This window comes from Coregonus lavaretus, assembly GCF_964263955.1.
Source record: "Coregonus lavaretus genome assembly, chromosome: 6".
Classification (NCBI taxonomy): domain Eukaryota; kingdom Metazoa; phylum Chordata; class Actinopteri; order Salmoniformes; family Salmonidae; genus Coregonus; species Coregonus lavaretus.
In genome coordinates, this window is record NC_139993.1 from 4,764,950 (window position 1) to 4,784,637 (window position 19,688).

Genomic DNA, 19,688 nt, shown 5'->3' on the forward strand with positions numbered 1-19,688 from the left:
GATCTATCTCCAGCAGCTCTGATCTGTTCAATCTGTCACACAGGAAAGCTATGTGCACCTGTTTCCAGCTTGACAAGATAAGGGAATGCAGTTTGGGCTGAGACATTAATAAGGGCTGTAGATTTGAAACTTAGAAACATTTTTTATGTAAGTTAAATCACATTTTGCTTTGTGCTAGGGTACAAACCCAAATTCATACATGTATACAGTATATTCTATGACATGTTTTTTTGTTTCTGTTCCTATATTTCTAGGCAAGAGTGGGAGTTCAGGGGGTGAAAGTTGTTCAGTCTGTTGGGAAGTACTGATGTAGGATCTGATTTTGAGACAGTTTGCTACAGCAGGAAAATAATCCTGCAGCAACAGGAAATGTGAATTATTATGTGGATTATAATTAATGGGACTTTTTGGAGGGGATTGATCCATTTTTCATTAGGGCAAATCAAGTCATTTTAAAGTGGAAATTACAAACTTTAGAAGCATTTTTAAACCTAAAAAACTCTACAAGTTTGCATTTCCTGCTGGAAATCTTTTATCATCAATTAGACATTATTTTAAAAATATTTGTTTGTGATTATAATTATGAGCAAGCATACACATGGAGATAAGGAGCAAGGAAAGGAAGAAAGGAAGTTAGGAAAGGAGGGAAAATATATAGGAAAGGAGGAGAGGAAAATAAGCTAAGGAAGGAAAGGGAGCAAGGAAAGGAAAGGGACCTAGGACAGGAGGAAAGGAAAGAGAGGTAGGAAAGCAAAAGAGGGGAGGAAAGGATTAAGGAAAGGAGGACATTAAGATAGGAAAGAAAGGAAGCTAGGATATCAAACAGATGCATTTCTAAAAGTAATTGTGATATATTCATTTTTATCTCATTTTTATGCATCTGAATGCCATATCTTAAATCTGCACAAACTGATCCATAAAACACAACTGACAAATATGTGGAGCAACTCACAAATGTAATGCAAGTCACAAATATGTAAAATGCTGGTCACAAATCTAATCCATGGAGTCACAGATGTTGTCACGTTCACAAAAACATATTTGACCACTGTTGTGTTTGTAATATGTTTGTAATATGTTCTGTGTTAACCAGAAAAAACCTGCCTTGCAGGTGGTGCTTTTTTAAATGAATCACAAAACAACCAAATAGTTATTGCTGTTTGTAATGATGTAATGTAATTATGTAATGATGTAATTATATAATGATGTAATGATGTAATTATGTCATGTAATTATCAGGAAGCCTAATTAGCCTTTTATTCAACCACCACTTCAATCTAGATGTAATCATTATTTTTGTAGCCTAATTACTATTCAGGTTGAACTATACTTAAGCAATAAAGCCCGAGGGGTTGTTGTGTATGGCCAATATACCAGGGCTAAGGGCTGTTCTTATGCACGTCGCAAACTTGAGTGCCTGGATACAGCCCGATGGAACAGTACGATGGTCATATACCACCAGTGGCGATTTTAGCATGTAAATCTTGGTGGGCCAAACAAAAAATATATATTTTAGATGCATGCCAGCAAAGCCACTACACAACACAACACTAAACAATACAGTGGGGAAATTTTTTATTTAGTCAGCCACCAATTGTGCAAGTTCTCCCACTTAAAAAGATGAGAGAGGCCTGTAATTTTCAAAAAATCCAGAAAACCACATTGTAGGATTTTTTATTAATTTATTTGCAAATTATGGTGGAAAATAAGTATTTGGTCACCTACAAACAAGCAAGATTTCTGGCTCTCACAGACCTGTAACTTCTTCTTTAAGAGGCTCCTCTGTCCTCCACTCGTTACCTGTATTAATGGCACCTGTTTGAACTTGTTATCAGTATAAAAGACACCTGTCCACAACCTCAAACAGTCACACTCCAAACTCCACTATGGCCAAGACCAAAGAGCTGTCAAAGGACACCAGAAACAAAATTGTAGACCTGCACCAGGCTGGGAAGACTGAATCTGCAATAGGTAAGCAGCTTGGTTTGAAGAAATCAACTGTGGGAGCAATTATTAGGAAATGGAAGACATACAAGACCACTGATAATCTCCCTCGATCTGGGGCTCCACGCAAGATCTCACCCCGTGGGGTCAAAATGATCACAAGAACGGTGAGCAAAAATCCCAGAACCACACGGGGGGACCTATTGAATGACCTGCAGAGAGCTGGGACCAAAGTAACAAAGCCTACCATCAGTAACCATCAGTGTCTTGAATTCCCTGAAGTCTGAGATTTCCCAGTTCCGAGTTTCCAGTTGTTTTAAACGTGGCAGAAGCCATGCTGGATTGACAGCATGGCCAATGTATTCAAACCTTTCTGGCCAATGGCATGTGAATGTATATCCTTTTAAGCTTGGAAAAGAGACCCTTAAACCCAGACTTGGACCACACACCCACTCCACTGAATAGCAGTCTAGTGGTTGTTTTGCAATGCTTGCAGTTAGCCACTGATTCTTTCCAAACCACTCATTGTTGAATTTGCAATTTCCAACTTGTTGTGTAATGTCTATGTCCAATGGCCGATGAGCACCGATACGTTTTATCTATAACTTCTCTTCATATGACAAGGATTGAAAATGAAAGGATTTGCCAGTAGATTGTCGACGTGATTCATGATGATGACTACTTGTCTAGCTTGCTAGCTGAGATTTTCAAGTATGATGTTGACATGATCAGTCCAATCAAAGCTACGGTAGATATAACGTGATTTGACATCATTTTATCTGTGGCCAATGACCTTGAGCCTTCTTGGATGGGCACTTCTAATGTAACTCTATGGCAGCACCCAAGGGGCTTGAATTTTCGAGCTATCCACGTAGATTTTGCGGTGACATACTGTCCCCATGAGTGACAGAACACTGAGCCAATCACGGCGCAACTAGAGAACATTACCAACCCCTACGCTCCGTATTTTCCGCTGGCTGCCCCACCACCACAGAAAGCACTGAGCTAGGCTGAAACACCTGCATTTTGGAGCTGTTTTACTCAAGAAAGCAAAAAAGACCATGTGTGTATGCGGCTTTATTAAATCAATTATATATTTTTTTACATTGTTTGCAAACTGATATGTCACACGTATTAACGCAAAACAGGCTAAATAAATTATATATATATATTTTTTTTTTATAAACAGGTGGCGCTCAAAACAGGTGGGGCTCTGAATGACGGGTCGCCACTGTATACCACAAACCTCCAAGGTGCCTTATTGCTATTATAAACAGGTTACCAACGTAATTAGACCAGTAAACAAGTAGTTTTGCCTCATACCCATGGTATATTGTCTCATATACCTCAGCTTTCAGCCAATCAGCATCCAGGAGCCAAACTTATACCCTGTTGGTATTGTATTGTTGATCCAGGTAACAAAACAATCATGATCAAGGATCATGTCCCACTTGGCAAAATAAAAAAAGGATGTGCTTTGGATTATAGACTTTACTTCCGTCAATGATTACGCAACAGTTGTGATATGATCTGGAAGGTTCAGTGGTTTTGATGTCCCTCTCTGCTACCACTAGAGTGTGCACTATCTCCACAGGTATTATGTTATATCAGGTTGACTTGCAGTAGGGTGTGGCCATAGAGATTTATCTGTATGGATGTAGATAGGTGACGAAGGATTTAGGGCCAGACAACACTGGCACTCTGTCTCTGTTGATACAGTGCAATGAAAAGAACAGATCCAAATTAAATCTCTCTATGCTTTGTGCCAATGTACTGTCTGTAGCCCTGGGATAACATTTTAGGCATAAAAAAATGTGATATGTGTACCCACATAATCATATTATTCTACCATTATCACAGAGTAGCATACAGTGCCTTGAGAAAGTATTCAGACCCCTTGACTTCAAACCACATTTTGTTACGTTACAGACTTATTCTAAAATTGATTTAAAAAATTCAAATCCTCATCAATCTACACACAATACCCCATAATGACAAAGTGAAAACAGTTTGCAAATGTATAAAAAAAATGAAAATACCTTATTTACATAAGTATTCAGACCCTTTACTATGAGACTCGAAATTGAGCTCAGGTGCCTCCTGTTTCCATTGATCATCCTTTAGATGTTTCTACAACTTGACTGGAGTCCACCTGTGGTAAATTGATTGGACATGATTTGGAAAGGCACACACCTGTCTACATAAGATCCCACAGTTGACAGTGCATGTCAGAGCAAAAACCAAGCCATGAGGTTGAAGGAATTGTCCGTAGAGATCAAAGACAGGATTGTGTCGTGGCAAAAATCTGGGGAAGGGTACCAAAAGATTTCTGCAGCATTGAAGGGCCTTGGTCAGGGAGGTGACCAAGAACACCGATGGTCACTCTGACAGAGCTCTAGAGTTCCTCTGTAAAGATGGAAGAACCTTCCAGAAGGACAACCATCTTTGCAGCACTCCACCAATCAGGCCTTTATGGTAGTGGCCAGACGGAAGCCACTCCTCAGTAAAAGGCACATGACAGCCCCTTGGAGTTTGCCAAAATGCACCTAAAAACCCTCAGACCACAAGAAACAAGATTGAATGCTTCAGCCTGAATGCCAAGCGTCACGTCTGGAGGAAACCTGGCACCATCCCTACGGTGAATCATGGTGGGGGGAGCACTCCTGATTGGTGGAGTGCTGCAGAGATGGTTGTCCTTCTGGAAGGTTCTCCCATCTCCACAGAGGAACTCTGGATCTGTCAGTGACCATCGGGTTCTTGGTCACATCCCTGACCAAGGCCCTTCTCCCCCGATTTCTCAGTTTGGCCGGGCAGCCAGCTCTAGGAAGAGTCTTGGTGGGTCCAAACTTCTTTCATTTAAGAATGATGGAGGCCACTGTGTCCTTGGGGACCTTCAATGCTACAGAAATGTTTTGGTACCCTTCCCCAGATCTGTGCCTCGACACAATCTTCTACGGACAATTCCTTCGACATCATGGCTTGGTTTTTGCTCTGACATGCGCTGTCAACTGTGGGACCTTATATAGACAGGTGTGGGCCTTTCCAAATCATGTCCAATCAATTGAATTTACCACAGGTGGACTCCAATTAAGTTGTAGAAACATCTCAAGGAAGATCAATGGAAACAGGATGCACATGAGCTCAATTTCGAGTCTCACAGCAAAGGTTCTGAATACTTATGTAAATAATGTATTTCTGTATTTAATTTTGTATACATTTGCAAGAATTTCTAAAAGCTTGTTTTCACTTTGTCATTATGGGGTATTGTGTGTAGATTGCTGAGGATTATTTAAAAAAAAATCCATTTTAGAATAGGGCTGTAACGTAACAAAATGTGGAAAAAGTCAAGGTGTCTGTAAAAAAGTCAAGGATTTCAATGCTGCAGCCCAAACATATTTAACAACTTCACCTGTCACTCAGAGATTAAGGAACAGGCAATTGCAGGCGTGTGACAGGCATGGGAACGGTGTACCGGCCATCAGCTCTCACTGTGTCATTTGTTGTTGTGGTTGATGACAACAACACTGTGAGACTGTATCCGTTTGTACTCACGATAGGAATCCAGCCGATCCAGACTTCAACAATAGACAAGGAGACGTTCAAGCATGAGTAAGGAAAACACTCACGCCCTATGATGAGATATTCACCTTCTGGTACTATGTGATCAGGTGCAATCACCATGGCAGCCAAGTTGTAAATAAATAGTAACCAGGGCCCATATTCACAAAGCATCTCATATAATCATATAATCCTATCCATTGTGATCTAAAGGGAAAAACTGGTCCTAGATCAGCGTTCCTAATTCTACTACTCCTACTCCTAATCTACGTTTTTTGAATACTGGCCCCTGGTTCGGGCCATGCCATAGAGAGATACAGTACATACTAGAGATAGATGGGTAGAAGCGATATACAGAACAGTAAACTGTTTTATTTGAGGAAAACGGTGTGTGTCCTTACAAAAAATAATTTGTTGTGGCAAACTTCCTGCAAATTTGTGGTAAATTTGCTGCAAACTAAAGTGTGCCACAAAATGTTGCCAGAACGTTTTCAAATATTTGCCACTACTGGCAAATCTGTGGCAAACCTTTGGCAACAATCATATTTATTGTCACTAGTGGCAAACAGATCGGCAGAGGATTTCTTCCACTATACAGCTACAAGTAGTGAGTGGAGTTACAAACAAACTATACTAAACAAGTTAAATGTCTTACCTGTGATTCAATGTTTAACCACACACATGGCTATGTGTAGCCTACTTGGACACCGGGTCCCCACATTTCCCACTCTCCCACGCCAAATAGCCTGAAGCCAGAGGGCTCTTCTTGCAGGCTCTATTTCCTATGTGGGAGCATTGCGAACCTTAGGTCATGATTTTTGACCTGGTTACATGTACAGTGAGGGAAAAAAGTATTTTTGCCCACTGACAAAGAAATGATCAGTCTATAATTTTAATGGTAGGTTTATTTGAACAGTGAGAGACAGAATAACAACAACAAAATCCAGAAAAACGCAGGTTAAAAATGTTATACAGTGGGGGAAAAAAAGTATTTAGTCAGCCACCAATTGTGCAAGTTCTCCCACTTAAAAAGATGAGAGGCCTGTAATTTTCATCATAGGTACACGTCAACTATGACAGACAAAATGAGGGAAAAAATCCAGAAAATCACATTGTAGGATTTTTTATGAATTTATTTGCAAATTATGGTGGAAAATAAGTATTTGGTCACCTACAAACAAGCAAGATTTCTGGCTCTCACAGACCTGTAACTTCTTCTTTAAGAGGCTCCTCTGTCCTCCACTCGTTACCTGTATTAATGGCACCTGTTTGAACTTGTTATCAGTATAAAAGACACCTGTCCACAACCTCAAACAGTCACACTCCAAACTCCACTATGGCCAAGACCAAAGAGCTGTCAAAGGACACCAGAAACAAAATTGTAGACCTGCACCAGGCTGGGAAGACTGAATCTGCAATAGGTAAGCAGCTTGGTTTGAAGAAATCAACTGTGGGAGCAATTATTAGGAAATGGAAGACATACAAGACCACTGATAATCTCCCTCGATCTGGGGCTCCACGCAAGATTTCACCCCGTGGGGTCAAAATGATCACAAGAACGGTGAGCAAAAATCCCAGAACCACACAGGGGGACCTAGTGAATGACCTGCAGAGAGCTGGGACCAAAGTAACAAAGCCTACCATCAGTAACACACTACGCCGCCAGGGACTCAAATCCTGCAGTGCCAGACGTGTCCCCCTGCTTAAGCCAGTACATGTCCAGGCCCGTCTGAAGTTTGCTAGAGTGCATTTGGATGATCCAGAAGAGGATTGGGAGAATGTCATATGGTCAGATGAAACCAAAACATAACTTTTTGGTAAAAACTCAACTCTTCGTGTTTGGAGGACAAAGAATGCTGAGTTGCATCCAAAGAACACCATACCTACTGTGAAACATGGGGGTGGAAACATCATGCTTTGGGGCTGTTTTTCCGCAAAGGGACCAGGACGACTGATCCGTGTAAAGGAAAGAATGAATGGGGCCATGTATCGTGAGATTTTGAATGAAAACCTCCTTCCATTAGCAAGGGCATTGAAGATGAAACGTGGCTGGGTCTTTCAGCATGACAATGATCCCAAACACACCGCCCGGGCAACGAAGGAGTGGCTTCGTAAGAAGCATTTCAAGGTCCTGGAGTGGCCTAGCCAGTCTCCAGATCTCAACCCCATAGAAAATCTTTGGAGGGAGTTGAAAGTCCGTGTTGCCCAGCGACAGCCCCAAAACATCACTGCTCTAGAGGAGATCTGCATGGAGGAATGGGCCAAAATACCAGCAACAGTGTGTGAAAACCTTGTGAAGACTTACAGAAAACATTTGACCTGTGTCATTGCCAACAAAGGGTATATAACAAAGTATTGAGAAACTTTAGTTATTGACCAAATACTTATTTTCCACCATAATTTGCAAATAAATTCATAAAAAATCCTACAATGTGATTTTCTGGATTTTTTCCCCTCATTTTGTCTGTCATAGTTGACGTGTACCTATGATGAAAATTACAGGCCTCTCTCATCTTTTTAAGTGGGAGAACTTTCACAATTGGTGGCTGACTAAATACTTTTTTCCCCCACTGTAAATTGATTTGCATTTTAATGAGGGGAATAAGTTATTGACCCCCTCTCAATCAGAAAGATTTCTGGCTCCCAGGTGTCTTTTATACAGGTAACGAGCTGAGATTAGGAGCACACACTTAAAGGGAGTGCTCCTAATCTCAGTTTGTTACCTGTTTAAAAGACACCTGTCCACAGAAGCAATCAATCAATCAGATTCCAAACTCTCCACCATGGCCAAGACCAAAGAGCTCTCCAAGGATGTCAGGGACAAGACTGTAGACCTACACAAGGCTGGAATGGGCTACAAGACCATCGCCAAGCAGCTTGGTGAGAAGGTGACAACAGTTGGTGCGATAATTCGCAAAAGGAAGAAACACAAAAGACCTGTCAATCTCCCTCGGCCTGGGGCTTCATGCAAGATCTCACCTCGTGGAGTTGCAATGATCATGAGAACGGTGAGGAATCAGCCCAGAACTACACGGAAGGATCTTGTCAATGATCTCAAGGCAGCTGGGACCATAGTCACCAAGAAAACAATTGGTAACACACTACGCCGTGAAGGACTGAAATCCTGCAGTGCCCGCAAGGTCCCCCTACTCAAGAAAGCACATATACATGCCCGTCTGAAGTTTGCCAATGAACATCTGAATGATTCAGAGGAGAACTGGGTGAAAGTGTTGTGGGCAGATGAGACCAAAATGGAGCTCTTTGGCATCAACTCAACTCGCCGTGTTTGGAGGAGGAGGAATGCTGCCTATGACCCCAAGAACACCATCCCCACCATCAAACATGGAGGTGGAAACATTATGCTTTGTTGGTGTTTCTGCCAAGGGGACAGGACAACTTCACCGCATGAAAGGGACGATGGACAGGGCCATGTACCGTCAAATCTTGGGTGAGAACCTGCTTCCCTCAGCCAGGGCATTGAAAATGGGTCGTGGATGGATATTCCAGCATGACAATGACCGAAAACACACGGCCAAGGCAACAAAGGAGTGGCTCAAGAAGAAGCACATTAAGGTCCTGGAGTGGCCTAGCCAGTCTCCAGACCTTAATCCCATAGAAATTCTGTGGAGGGAGCTGAAGGTTCAAGTTGCCAAACGTCAGCCTCGAAACCATAATGACTTGGAGAAGATCTGCAAAGAGGAGTGGGACAAAATCCCTCCTGAGATGTGTGCAAACCTGGTGGCCAACTACAAGAAACGTCTAACCTCTGTGATTGCCAACAAGGGTTTTGTCACCAAGTACTAAGTCATATTTTGCAGAGGGGTCAAATACTTATTTCCCTCATTAAAATGCAAATCAATTTATAACATTTTTGACATGCGTTTTTCTGGATTTTTTTGTTGTTATTCTGTCTCTCACTGTTCAAATAAACCTACCATTAAAATTATAGACTGATAATTTCTTTGTCAGTGGGCAAACGTACAAAATCAGCAGGGGATCAAATACTTTTTTCCCTCACTTGAACGACACCGCAACTTTGTTTTGTTTTGTTATTTCTGTATAACAAAAGATCTACGACGAAGTTGGCTCTTTTACACTGGGGGTCATTGGGAAAGAATGTTTGTTTTCCCCAATTTGTGGGCGTTGTCGAGGGGTATTCCTTATTGTTACGTGAATATCGACCCGGACTATCTAGCTGCCTACTAAAGTTGTCCGATTAGTGCCTAACTTATTAATTAAACTTCCTACTAAACTTATGTTAGCTAATTGATGCCTGGTTAGCAATGTCATGTTTTATGGGATAGAGTGAAACACATTTTGTTGCTATATCAGTTTCAATCTGTCAGCACCACTGACTTGCTAGCTAGCTAACGTTAGTAGTGGCTAGCCTTAGCTAGCTGGTTAGCGCTTAGCTAGCTAGCTAACATTAGCTATCATATTTTGCACAATTGATGTGATAGCTATCAAATCAAATATTATTTGTCACATGCGCCGAATACAACTAGTGTAGACTTTACCGTGAAATGCTTGCTTACGAGCCCTTCCCAACAATGCAGAGTTTAAAAATGTAATAGTAACACGAGGAATAATATAAAATGCACAGGGAGTACCAGTACCAGATCAATGTGCAGAGGTACGAGGTATTTGAGGTAGATATGTATATAAAGGCAGGGTAAAGTGACTACACATCAGGATAGATAATAATACGAGTAAAATAAAGAACAGAGTAGCAGCAGCAAATTATGAGTGTAAAAGTGTGAGTGTGCGTGTGTGTGTAATGTGTGTGTGGGCGTACGTAGTGTATGTGAATGTGTGTGGGTTTTGTGTGGGAGTGTCAATGTAGTATGTGTGAGTGTGTATATGGTTTGCATATATAGTCTAGTGAGTGTGTGTTGGGTCAATGCAAGATAGTTCGGGTACCATTAATTGACTATTTAGCAGTAGGGCTTTTTTGCAGTCTTATGGCTTGGTGGTAGAAGCTGTCTCGGAGCCTGTTGGTCAGAGGGCCGATGCTCCGGTAACATTTGCTGGACGGTAGCAGAGTGAACAGTCTATGGTTTGAGGTATAGAGGTCCTGGATGGCAGGGAGCTCGGCCCTGATGTACTGGGCTGTTCGCAGCACCCTCTGTAGTGCTTTGTGGTCAAGGGCGGTGCATTTGCCATACCAAGAGGTGATGCAGCCAATGAAGATGCTCTCGATGGTGCCGCTTTATAACTTTTTGAGGATCCGAGGGCCCATGCCAAATATTTTCAGCCAACTGAGGGGGAAGAGGCGCTGCTGTGCCCTCTTCACGACTGTGCAGGTGTGTGTGGACCATGTTCAGTCCTTAGTGATGTGGATGCCAAGGAACTTGAAGCTCTCGACCCGCTTCACTACAGCCCCGTTGATGTGGATGGGGGCGTGCTCTCCCCTCTTTCTCCTATACTTCACAATCAGCTCCTTGGTCTTACTGACGTTGAGGGAGAGTTTGTTGTCCTGGCACAACACTGCTAAGCACACTGACCTCCTCCCTGTAGGCTGACTCATTGCCGTCGGTGATCAGGCCTACCAACGTAGTGTCATTTGCAAACTTGATGATGGTGTTGGAGTCGTGTGTGGCCATGCAGTCGTGGGTGAACAGGGAGTACAGGAGGGGACTAAGTACAGTTTTAGTTTTCTCTGTGAGAAGCAAGTTCATTTAAAGTTATGTGATTTGGTTTATGTAGATACGACATTTCAATGTTGTTATGAATCCTTGCATATTCATAATGAGTTTGCAGCAAACAGTAGAATTTCCCAGAATTGTTTGCCAGAAGTTCTCAAGTCACCACAAATTTGCTGCATCAGTTTGCCACAAAACTAATTGGCATGTGAAATTATGACAGATGACAAGATATGACAGATTACAAAATATGGCAGATTGGTGACAAATTGGCCAAATATTTGCCACAACTGTTTGCCAGAAGCCAGTTTTTTTCGGTAAGGGTAATTATGGGCTGTCATGCCCTGGCTCTGGGGACTCTTATATGTTGAGCCAGGGTGTGGATTTTCTATGTTTTGTTTTCTATGTTTTTGTTTCTAGATCGTGTTGATCTATGTTGGCCAGGGTGGTTCCCAATCAGAGACAGCTGTAGCTCGTTGTCTCTGATTGGGGACCATACTTAGGCAGCCTGTTTTGCACTAGTTAATTTGTGGGATCTTGTTCCGTAAGGTTTGTTTTGGTGTTAACCTAGGACTTCACGTATCGTTTGGTTTGTTGTTTTGTTCGTGAGTTAAGTACGTTAAATAAATAAAAATGTACGCTTACCACGCTGCGCCTTGGTCCGTGTCTTCTTCAGTAAACGATCGTGACATGGGCAGTTCCGGAGTGGAACTAACTTCCACCACCTTTTTCTGTTCAATCTAGCGAAGGCAAAATTTCACATCACAGTAATCACATCCCTACTTACAAAAAAGGGATGAGAGCAGTTTCTGTATAGACCAACACCCATTCCCCTTCCATCTCTCCATCAATTTCAACCATTGCCTGTTCTATAATCTGATTTAGGATATTTATAAAACAGTGAGGTATCATTGATAATGGCTATTGAATTACAAAGGAAAGTGTCTCATACCAACATTTACATTTTCATTCACTATAAATGCACGACTCAGATTCCATGGACCCACTAAATGGAGGTCATTTGAATCAGGTGTTATATGGTATTTTACCAAGTAGGAAAACCTATTGATCTTTAGACCGTAACACTACTAACAGGTGTAAACCGTGAAAAAAGCACAAGACAATATGCCTTGTATTTGTTGTTATGCCAAAAGTACGTTTCCTGCCCCATAATTCCCTCGGTTCATAGTTCATAACATTGACAGTCAGTAAGGCTCATACACTGTCCTAAAGCACTCCCTCAGTCCCAGGCGAAAACACCCATTCCAAAGGTAGTCTATTTCTCAAGGGTTCTTATCTTCCCTTTGTATCCCCCTGTGTTTAACTAAGCTGTATGGCTGGGGAGAGAGAGGGGGATGGGGAAAGAAAGAGTGCATGGGTGGAGTAGTGTTTCTACAATGACTCATTCTTAGCTACGACTTAACTCATTTGATTTAAACCCCTTTCAGACAAAGCCAGACTTGAGTGCACCTTAGACAAACGTCAAGCGCTTAGTTCTAGCCTAGGCAAGTGGAGTCAATTCAGTCTAAATTGAGGGCTCTATTCAATCTGCATCGGGGAAGTTCAGCTTTACAGCGTGATTAAAATTGAAAGGAAATGTTCCTGCTTTTTATTGGAGACTGCATTCACAGTAAACGCTGCATATGTCAGCTCAATCGGAAATTACCTTTAAATTTCTATTGCGGAATCTCTAACGCTTCAGCTTTACAGATTGAATAGAGCCCTGAGTCTTTTGCATTGAGACTTTTGCATAAAGCATCATAAACATACACTCTTAGAAAAAAGGTTTCCAAAAGGGTTCTTCGGCTTTCCCCATAGTAGAACCCTTTTTAGTTCCAGTTAGAACATTTTTGTTTCCAGGTAGAACTATTTATGAGAGTTAGATTGGGGTCATTCTTTGAACACTACAGTGAAATTATTGCTCACCCTACAGCTTGTTATCAATACGTAAGGATAGGATATCTCCAGTTTTTAGCTGCACTGAAACACACAGAAACGACACATGGTTTCAATGCATTGTGAAATAAATGGACCCTCATTCAGTTTTATGCCCGACACCTAAGGACATCTTTTGGGTTATTATTCCATGCGTAGTAGCACCATAACTACAGTAGCTGCCATACTCTTCAAACAGAGAGTTGTATTGTAGAGTTCAGCTAGGTCAGCCACACCTTTTACAGAATGCTATATCACATGCTTTTCATCAGCAAATATCACCTTATTGTCTTATCAATTTACGATTGAGACTCAATATATATTCATAAGAATCGCTACAGTATCTTTATGGCAGGAAATCAGACACTCTACACAGTAGGGAAAGTTTTCCGGTCACCTCTATAAACGTGAAAGATTAATTCAGTGCAAATGAAAACAGGCACACTGTTGATTTTTACAGGTTGCAAGCTCCGACGTGACACGGTACAATGGGTTGGTTGTTTAAGTGTCTGTGTGAGTCAGTGACTGCATCATTTTGCTGCTCCAGACGATTCACCTGCCCGGTATCTGCCCGGTATGCCCACTTCTCACCACCTGTGCCAAGGCCAGGTTCTGGCACCGGCCGGGTTGGGCAAGAGTAGAAAACTTCCATGAACCAGAGAAACTTCTAGAACCAGGGTTGATTCTATATTCTGTATTTGTTTTTAATCCAGTGAATACAGAAGATTTACTGCAATTCAATTAATGAATGAATAAAAATTACATTGGAGATGTTTCAATTTCTACTATAGAGTAAAACTAATCTTACACTTCACAGCTTGCACAGTCTGCACAATGTCTAAAGTCTGCCACTCTGTAATGGGTATACTGCTGTATGGTTTGTTGGATTATTCTGCAGCAAAGTTTTGCATGCAATTCTTCTTCGTTTGCATTCAGGGAGTGGTTTTCCCTCGAATTTACTAAAATCTCTCACATGTATGAAGAAAAAGTGAATGCATCCCCCTCCAACTCAGGCACAACCCTATTAGAGATTGTATGAGGTATGAGGACCCATTCCCTTCCTTGCTCTCCCTGTTTCTCTGACGCTGATACCAGATGTGGGGTGGGAGCTGGCCAGTGTCCAAGACTGATCTCACACACAGTCACAACCCCCCCGAGGCTCTCTCTCCCTCATCGTCCTTCATCATACACTCTACCTCCCCCTGGCCAAAAACAACATACTTCATCCGTACTGGGAGTCTCAGTTCACTAACACAGAAGACACACACACACACTAGCACACTACACACTAACACACAGAGACACAGGACACGGCCCATGGGGCTGAAGGGGATGTTTGAAGTAGATGGAGAACAATGGGCCGCGTACATGGGCCCCTAAAAGGACCAGGCTGAGAGTATGTAAAACAATAGAGGTCTGGGGGTCTTCATGCAGTCATGTTTTCTACCATATAGATGATGTTTCAATCAATAAAGTGCTCAATAGTAATTGACTGCATGCCAACACTTTCTGGGTAGATGAATTGCTTTGAATTTTTGATATACAGTATGTTCACGTGTTTGAGATGCATTTCATCACTCACTGACGAATAAGCAAAATGGTCATTGATTTGCTGTCTTCAGCTGAATATGCTGAAGTATCTTAGCAGTCTGTGTACCAATGTAGGTAACTTGGAATAACCATTTAATGGTTTCAATACATTTCATTTCTTTAATGAAAGACACCCACAGTTTTAATGATAGATACAGTGTGCTTAGCACTTATCCTGTAATAAGATGTTTACTTTAGGTGTGGCAGGTAACACTTTACTTTAGCTTGGAAAAAAGGGATACTTCAATGTTTCAACAATGTATACCTAACGACTGGCAAATAACAGAGAGTGATATAGTTTGATAGACTGGCATAAAGTTCTAGTAATTAAGGCACACAGGCACACACATACACACACACACTCACCCCCCCCCCCCCCCACACACACACACACACCACACACACACACTCATTCCCCCGCACACATCACACACACAGGCATTCCATTACAGTTTCCTCACAGGGTGGAAACTGAACACTGGTCCTTAAAGGCAAACAGACTGTGGCGGTGCCAAGGCTATTGGAGAGTGTTGTAAAGTCACCCTCTCCTCCCCCTGTCCGTTCCCTGTTCTCTCCTCCTCTCCTCTCCCACCTCCACAAGGCCCGCCCCAGGGCTAAGACTATATCAGGAGCCAGCCTCCCTCTGTCCAACTCCACACTCCTGGAGGCTCCAGCTCTACAACGGTCCTCTCTCCTCTCTCCTCCACTCCACTGACCTACAGCAGCCAGCAAGTCAGCATGTCTTACTACTCGTACAAGAGCTCCAGCGGTGGGGGCCCCATGAACTTCTCCGGGGGCTCCAACATCATCTCAAGCCGGGTCGGCTACGTGTCCAGTGCCCCCAAGGCCTTCAGCGTGTACGGAGGTGGTTCCGGCGGTGGCACCCGCATCTCCTCTTCCTCCGTACGCTCAGTCTCCTCTGGGTACGGCGGTGGGGCCGGCTTCGGTGGCGGCTATGGATCCGGCGGTGGTGGCGGCTTCAACCTGTCCAGCGCCCTGGATGGCGGCGCCATCCACCTGAACGAGAAGGCCACCATGCAGAACCTGAACGACCGCCTGTCCACTTACCTGGATAAGGTGCGCTCGCTGGAGGAGGCCAACTCCAAGTTGGAGATTCAGATCAGGGAGTATTATGAGAAGAAGGGGCCTGCCGCCGAGAGGGACTACAGCAAATACTGGGCCATCATCAACGACCTGAAGGACAAGGTAGTGTGCTGACCTCGTCTGCTATTGGCTGATCAAATCCATCATTTCGTATCTTGCAGTGTTAAGTAGGCAGTGCTGACAGGCTACTAGGGAAAGGAAAATCAGCTTACTGTATGTAGGAATGAGTAACACAACATTCATAAAGTATACTTCAGGATTGACTTATAGTTTTTAATCAGAGTACAGAGGGTTAGAAAAACAATGAGCTGTCACTGACATTTATAGATTATTAGATTTTTAAAAAAAGATGGCTATTTAAGACCTATGAAGCAAAGGAGTTCAATCTGAAGGAGGAAGGTGACAAGGTCATTCCAGGAGCTGCTACAAATGGCTGATTTCTTTTTCTGGTAGATTCATATTTAGGTTTTTAGGAAGTGTTAACTCCTTGTGTATTCAACAAGCTTTGCGACAGATGCAATAGCGTATCAAAATACTATCAGCTTCCAAATTGACTAACTGTGATTCTACCATGGTGAACAATGAAAGTCTTTCATGTTTTCTTTTAGATCAACGGTGCCACATGCAACAACGCCAACATCCTGCTGCAGATTGACAACTCTAAACTGGCTGCTGATGACTTCCAGACCAAGTAAGGGCACTTCCTCAATCAGCTCCATAGTATCAGCTATTACAAAACTAGGTTATAAGAGGCAAACAAGCAAATAATCACTCAAAAGGTACATGTCTTATTTACAAGTTTGGATTCAAATGTCTCATGATAACTTCCTCCCTTTCTCCCAACCAATCAGGTTCGAGCATGAGCTGATGATGCGCCAGTCGGTGGAGGCTGACATCGCGAACCTGCGTCGCCTGCTGGACCAGACCACTCTGACCAAGGCCGACCTGGAGATGCAGATCGAGGGTCTGCAGGATGAGCTGGCCTACCTCAAGAAGAACCACGTAGAGGTGCGGGGGCAATTCCCTTTTTCCCTTTTTTCCATTGCAGTGATGAGATGTTATTCAATATAAACACACCCCAGTGACAATAGAGAGGAGAAAGTTAGTGGCAGGGGATTGTTTTGAAACATTGGATAGAAAGTAAGAGGGATGAGAGTGACTCCATTTCCCATGATTCCACAGGAGCTGGCAGCCATGCGTGCTCAACTCACCGGCACAGTGAACGTGGAGGTGGACGCGGCGCCCCAGCAGGACATGTCCAGGATGATGGAGGAGATCCGCACCCAGTACGAGGGCATCATCGACAAACACCGCCGCGACCAGGAGGCATGGTTCAACGACAAGGTAACCGTCGCCATGGCACACCTCACCAAAATTCCCCATCTGTCTCCCACGCTAATTTTTTGTAATTACATCTTCAAAACCAAAATATGTAATTAACTGTAATTAACAATATGTAATTAACTGTAATGTATTTGAAGATGGTGGTGTAAGTTCATCAGGAATGTTAGCTACAGTGGGATTAAAATGGCGGCCCTGGTTTGTTTGTATTTCAGTCAGCCAACCTGTCCAAGGAGGTGGCCACCAGCACAGAGATCATCCAGACGACCAAGACAGAGATCAACGACCTGAGACGCACCATGCAGGGCCTGGAGATCGAGCTGCAGTCACAGCTCAGCATGGTGAGCCAGCATCACTAACATCTGACAACGGACCACAGTTTAGGGGCCATAATTTACACAACTTTATGCCACTTTTGGCAACAATCAACATTTGACTCTCTTTCACCATTCTCATTATCAATCCTCTGGAGTCTAGTTTCTCTCTTTCAACAGAGGGAAAGAGCGAGATAGGAGGGCATGGTTGAAAGGGATTGACGAGATAGGAGGGAGGGAAGAAGGGGGAGGACTTGGAGAGAGATTGAGTAGGAGAGGGAAAATGGGAAAGCAATGGAAAAAGGCTAAAAGTGGGGGATTAGTAGACACGGGGGAGGTTAGGGTTATGCAGAGGTTTTCTGCTTTTTAAAGGCATCTGCACCCTCTCTGGAAGACAGCAAGAGTATGAGTGTTTCCAAAGGAATGCAGTGAAAGAGCTAGAGCCTAACTCCCATGGGAACTTAGCTGGGGCTTATCAAACTCAGAAAATATATCTAAATCCATCCCGCTGCAGTAACAAGGCTACATTCCATCTTGGTCTAAAGCACAGGAGGTTGGTGGCACCTTAATTGGGGAGGATGGGCTCGTGGTAATGGCTGGAGAATCAGTGGACTGGTATCAAAAACATGGTTTCTATGTGTTTGAAGCCATTCCATTAGCTCCGTTCCAGCCATTATTTTGAGCCGTCCTCCCCAAAGCAGCCTCCACTAAAGGTCATTTAAAGAAAAGAAACATCTGCTGCAATTCCTTTTTTGGGAATACATAGAACTCAGTATCTCATTTCAAATAAGCACCCCAAGAAGTGACCTTGCTGTGCTTAGTGGCGCTGGCATATTTGTGTTAACTCTCAACATAGTCTTGGTATGGTGTATTAGCAGAAGTTTGTTGACATTTGCTTATCAAAGTTGATTTAGTGCAATAACTATGTCTGGTTTGAGGTTTATTTTCATTATTTCTATAATTGCATTTCCTGTTACTGACCCTGTATCACCTCTATCGCCACACAGAAAGGAGCTCTGGAGAACACACTGAGAGAGACAGAGGGCCGCTACAGCGCCATGCTCTCGGGCTACCAGAACCAGATCAACATGCTGGAACAGGAGCTAAACAGGGTGCGCCAGAGCATCGAGACGCAGGGCCACGATTACAAGATGCTGCTGGACATCAAGTCCCGTCTGGAGCAGGAGATCGCCACCTACAGGGGCCTCCTGGAAGGGGAGGAGTCCAGGTAAACACTGCAAATCTATGGGAAATGGCCATAAACGTCCATACATTTAACATGGCCCAAATAATCATAGTAGTCATAGTTATTATTGTTAGTCATTCAGACAGATACAAAATGGCTACCACTCCAACTAATTTTTTCCATTTATTTTCACCATCCGCCTTTTCAGACCTGTTGGCTCAGGTAAATATCATCTATTTTATATAATGGCTTTATAATGAAAATATATGATGGTTGTAATAGTAGGTAATCAGCATGTTGTAACGTTCTCATTTTCTTTCTGCAGGGGGATCGAAAACCACACTCACAACCACCACAGTGCGCTCTTCCAGCTAGATGTCCATCTCTGCTGGCAGTGCATAATATTATCAGAAACACACCCACACCCACAAACACCACACACTGTTACAACTAAAGAGGAGAGCTGTCAAATAAAATACCTGAGGAGTACCATTAACACTGCAATGCCTCTCATCCTGATAGGTCAATAATATACCTGTTTTTAAGATATCTGCCAATCATAGGAAGCCTTACTAGAGTTCCAGGAAGTGGAATTAGGATGAGAAAGTAGGAATAATGAACAAGATTTGCTATCAGAGTGTGTTTGACCATCCTGTTTCTGAAAATAAATGTTCTGGTGAATATGAATCGCTATTGTGTGGCTGAAATTATTTCAATAAGGTAGACAGCTTTTGGAAAAGTTGACTATCATACTATTATAAGCCTGTATTGTTTTTCCCCTATCTGTTGCCTGTATTTATTAAAAAGCATGACAACCACATAATACTCTCGGGGCTCTGTGTTAGATATAACAGCGGGGTTGTCAGGAGGTGGTCAGGATGTTGTGGACAATGGCTGAAAACTCAGCTGTGGAAAACATAACATGTGAGAGACATTGAAGGTTACTGAAAGTCTTGTGTGCCTTGCAGCTTGTGCACTCAAACACCACTGAATGGAGAAAAGATCAGGGAGCAGGATCCGTGACCACAGAACGGAGTATATGACCCTGGGTGTGGTAAAATTACTCCTCAAGAG

General features: G+C 42.9%; 1 protein-coding gene across 1 annotated transcript; it reads left to right on the plus strand.

Annotated features, from left to right (window-relative positions):
- The first annotated feature begins 15,327 nt into the window (after positions 1 to 15,327).
- On the plus strand, positions 15,328 to 19,301 carry LOC311130524 (keratin, type I cytoskeletal 19-like). Its single transcript, XM_084163286.1, has 8 exons — positions 15,328 to 15,875; positions 16,382 to 16,464; positions 16,625 to 16,781; positions 16,956 to 17,117; positions 17,330 to 17,455; positions 18,436 to 18,656; positions 18,823 to 18,836; positions 18,940 to 19,301. Exons 1-8 carry the CDS (start codon positions 15,408 to 15,410, stop codon positions 18,987 to 18,989), a joined length of 1,281 nt encoding a protein of 426 aa, XP_084019412.1. The 5' UTR covers positions 15,328 to 15,407; the 3' UTR covers positions 18,990 to 19,301.
- Positions 19,302 to 19,688: the final 387 nt, after the last annotated feature.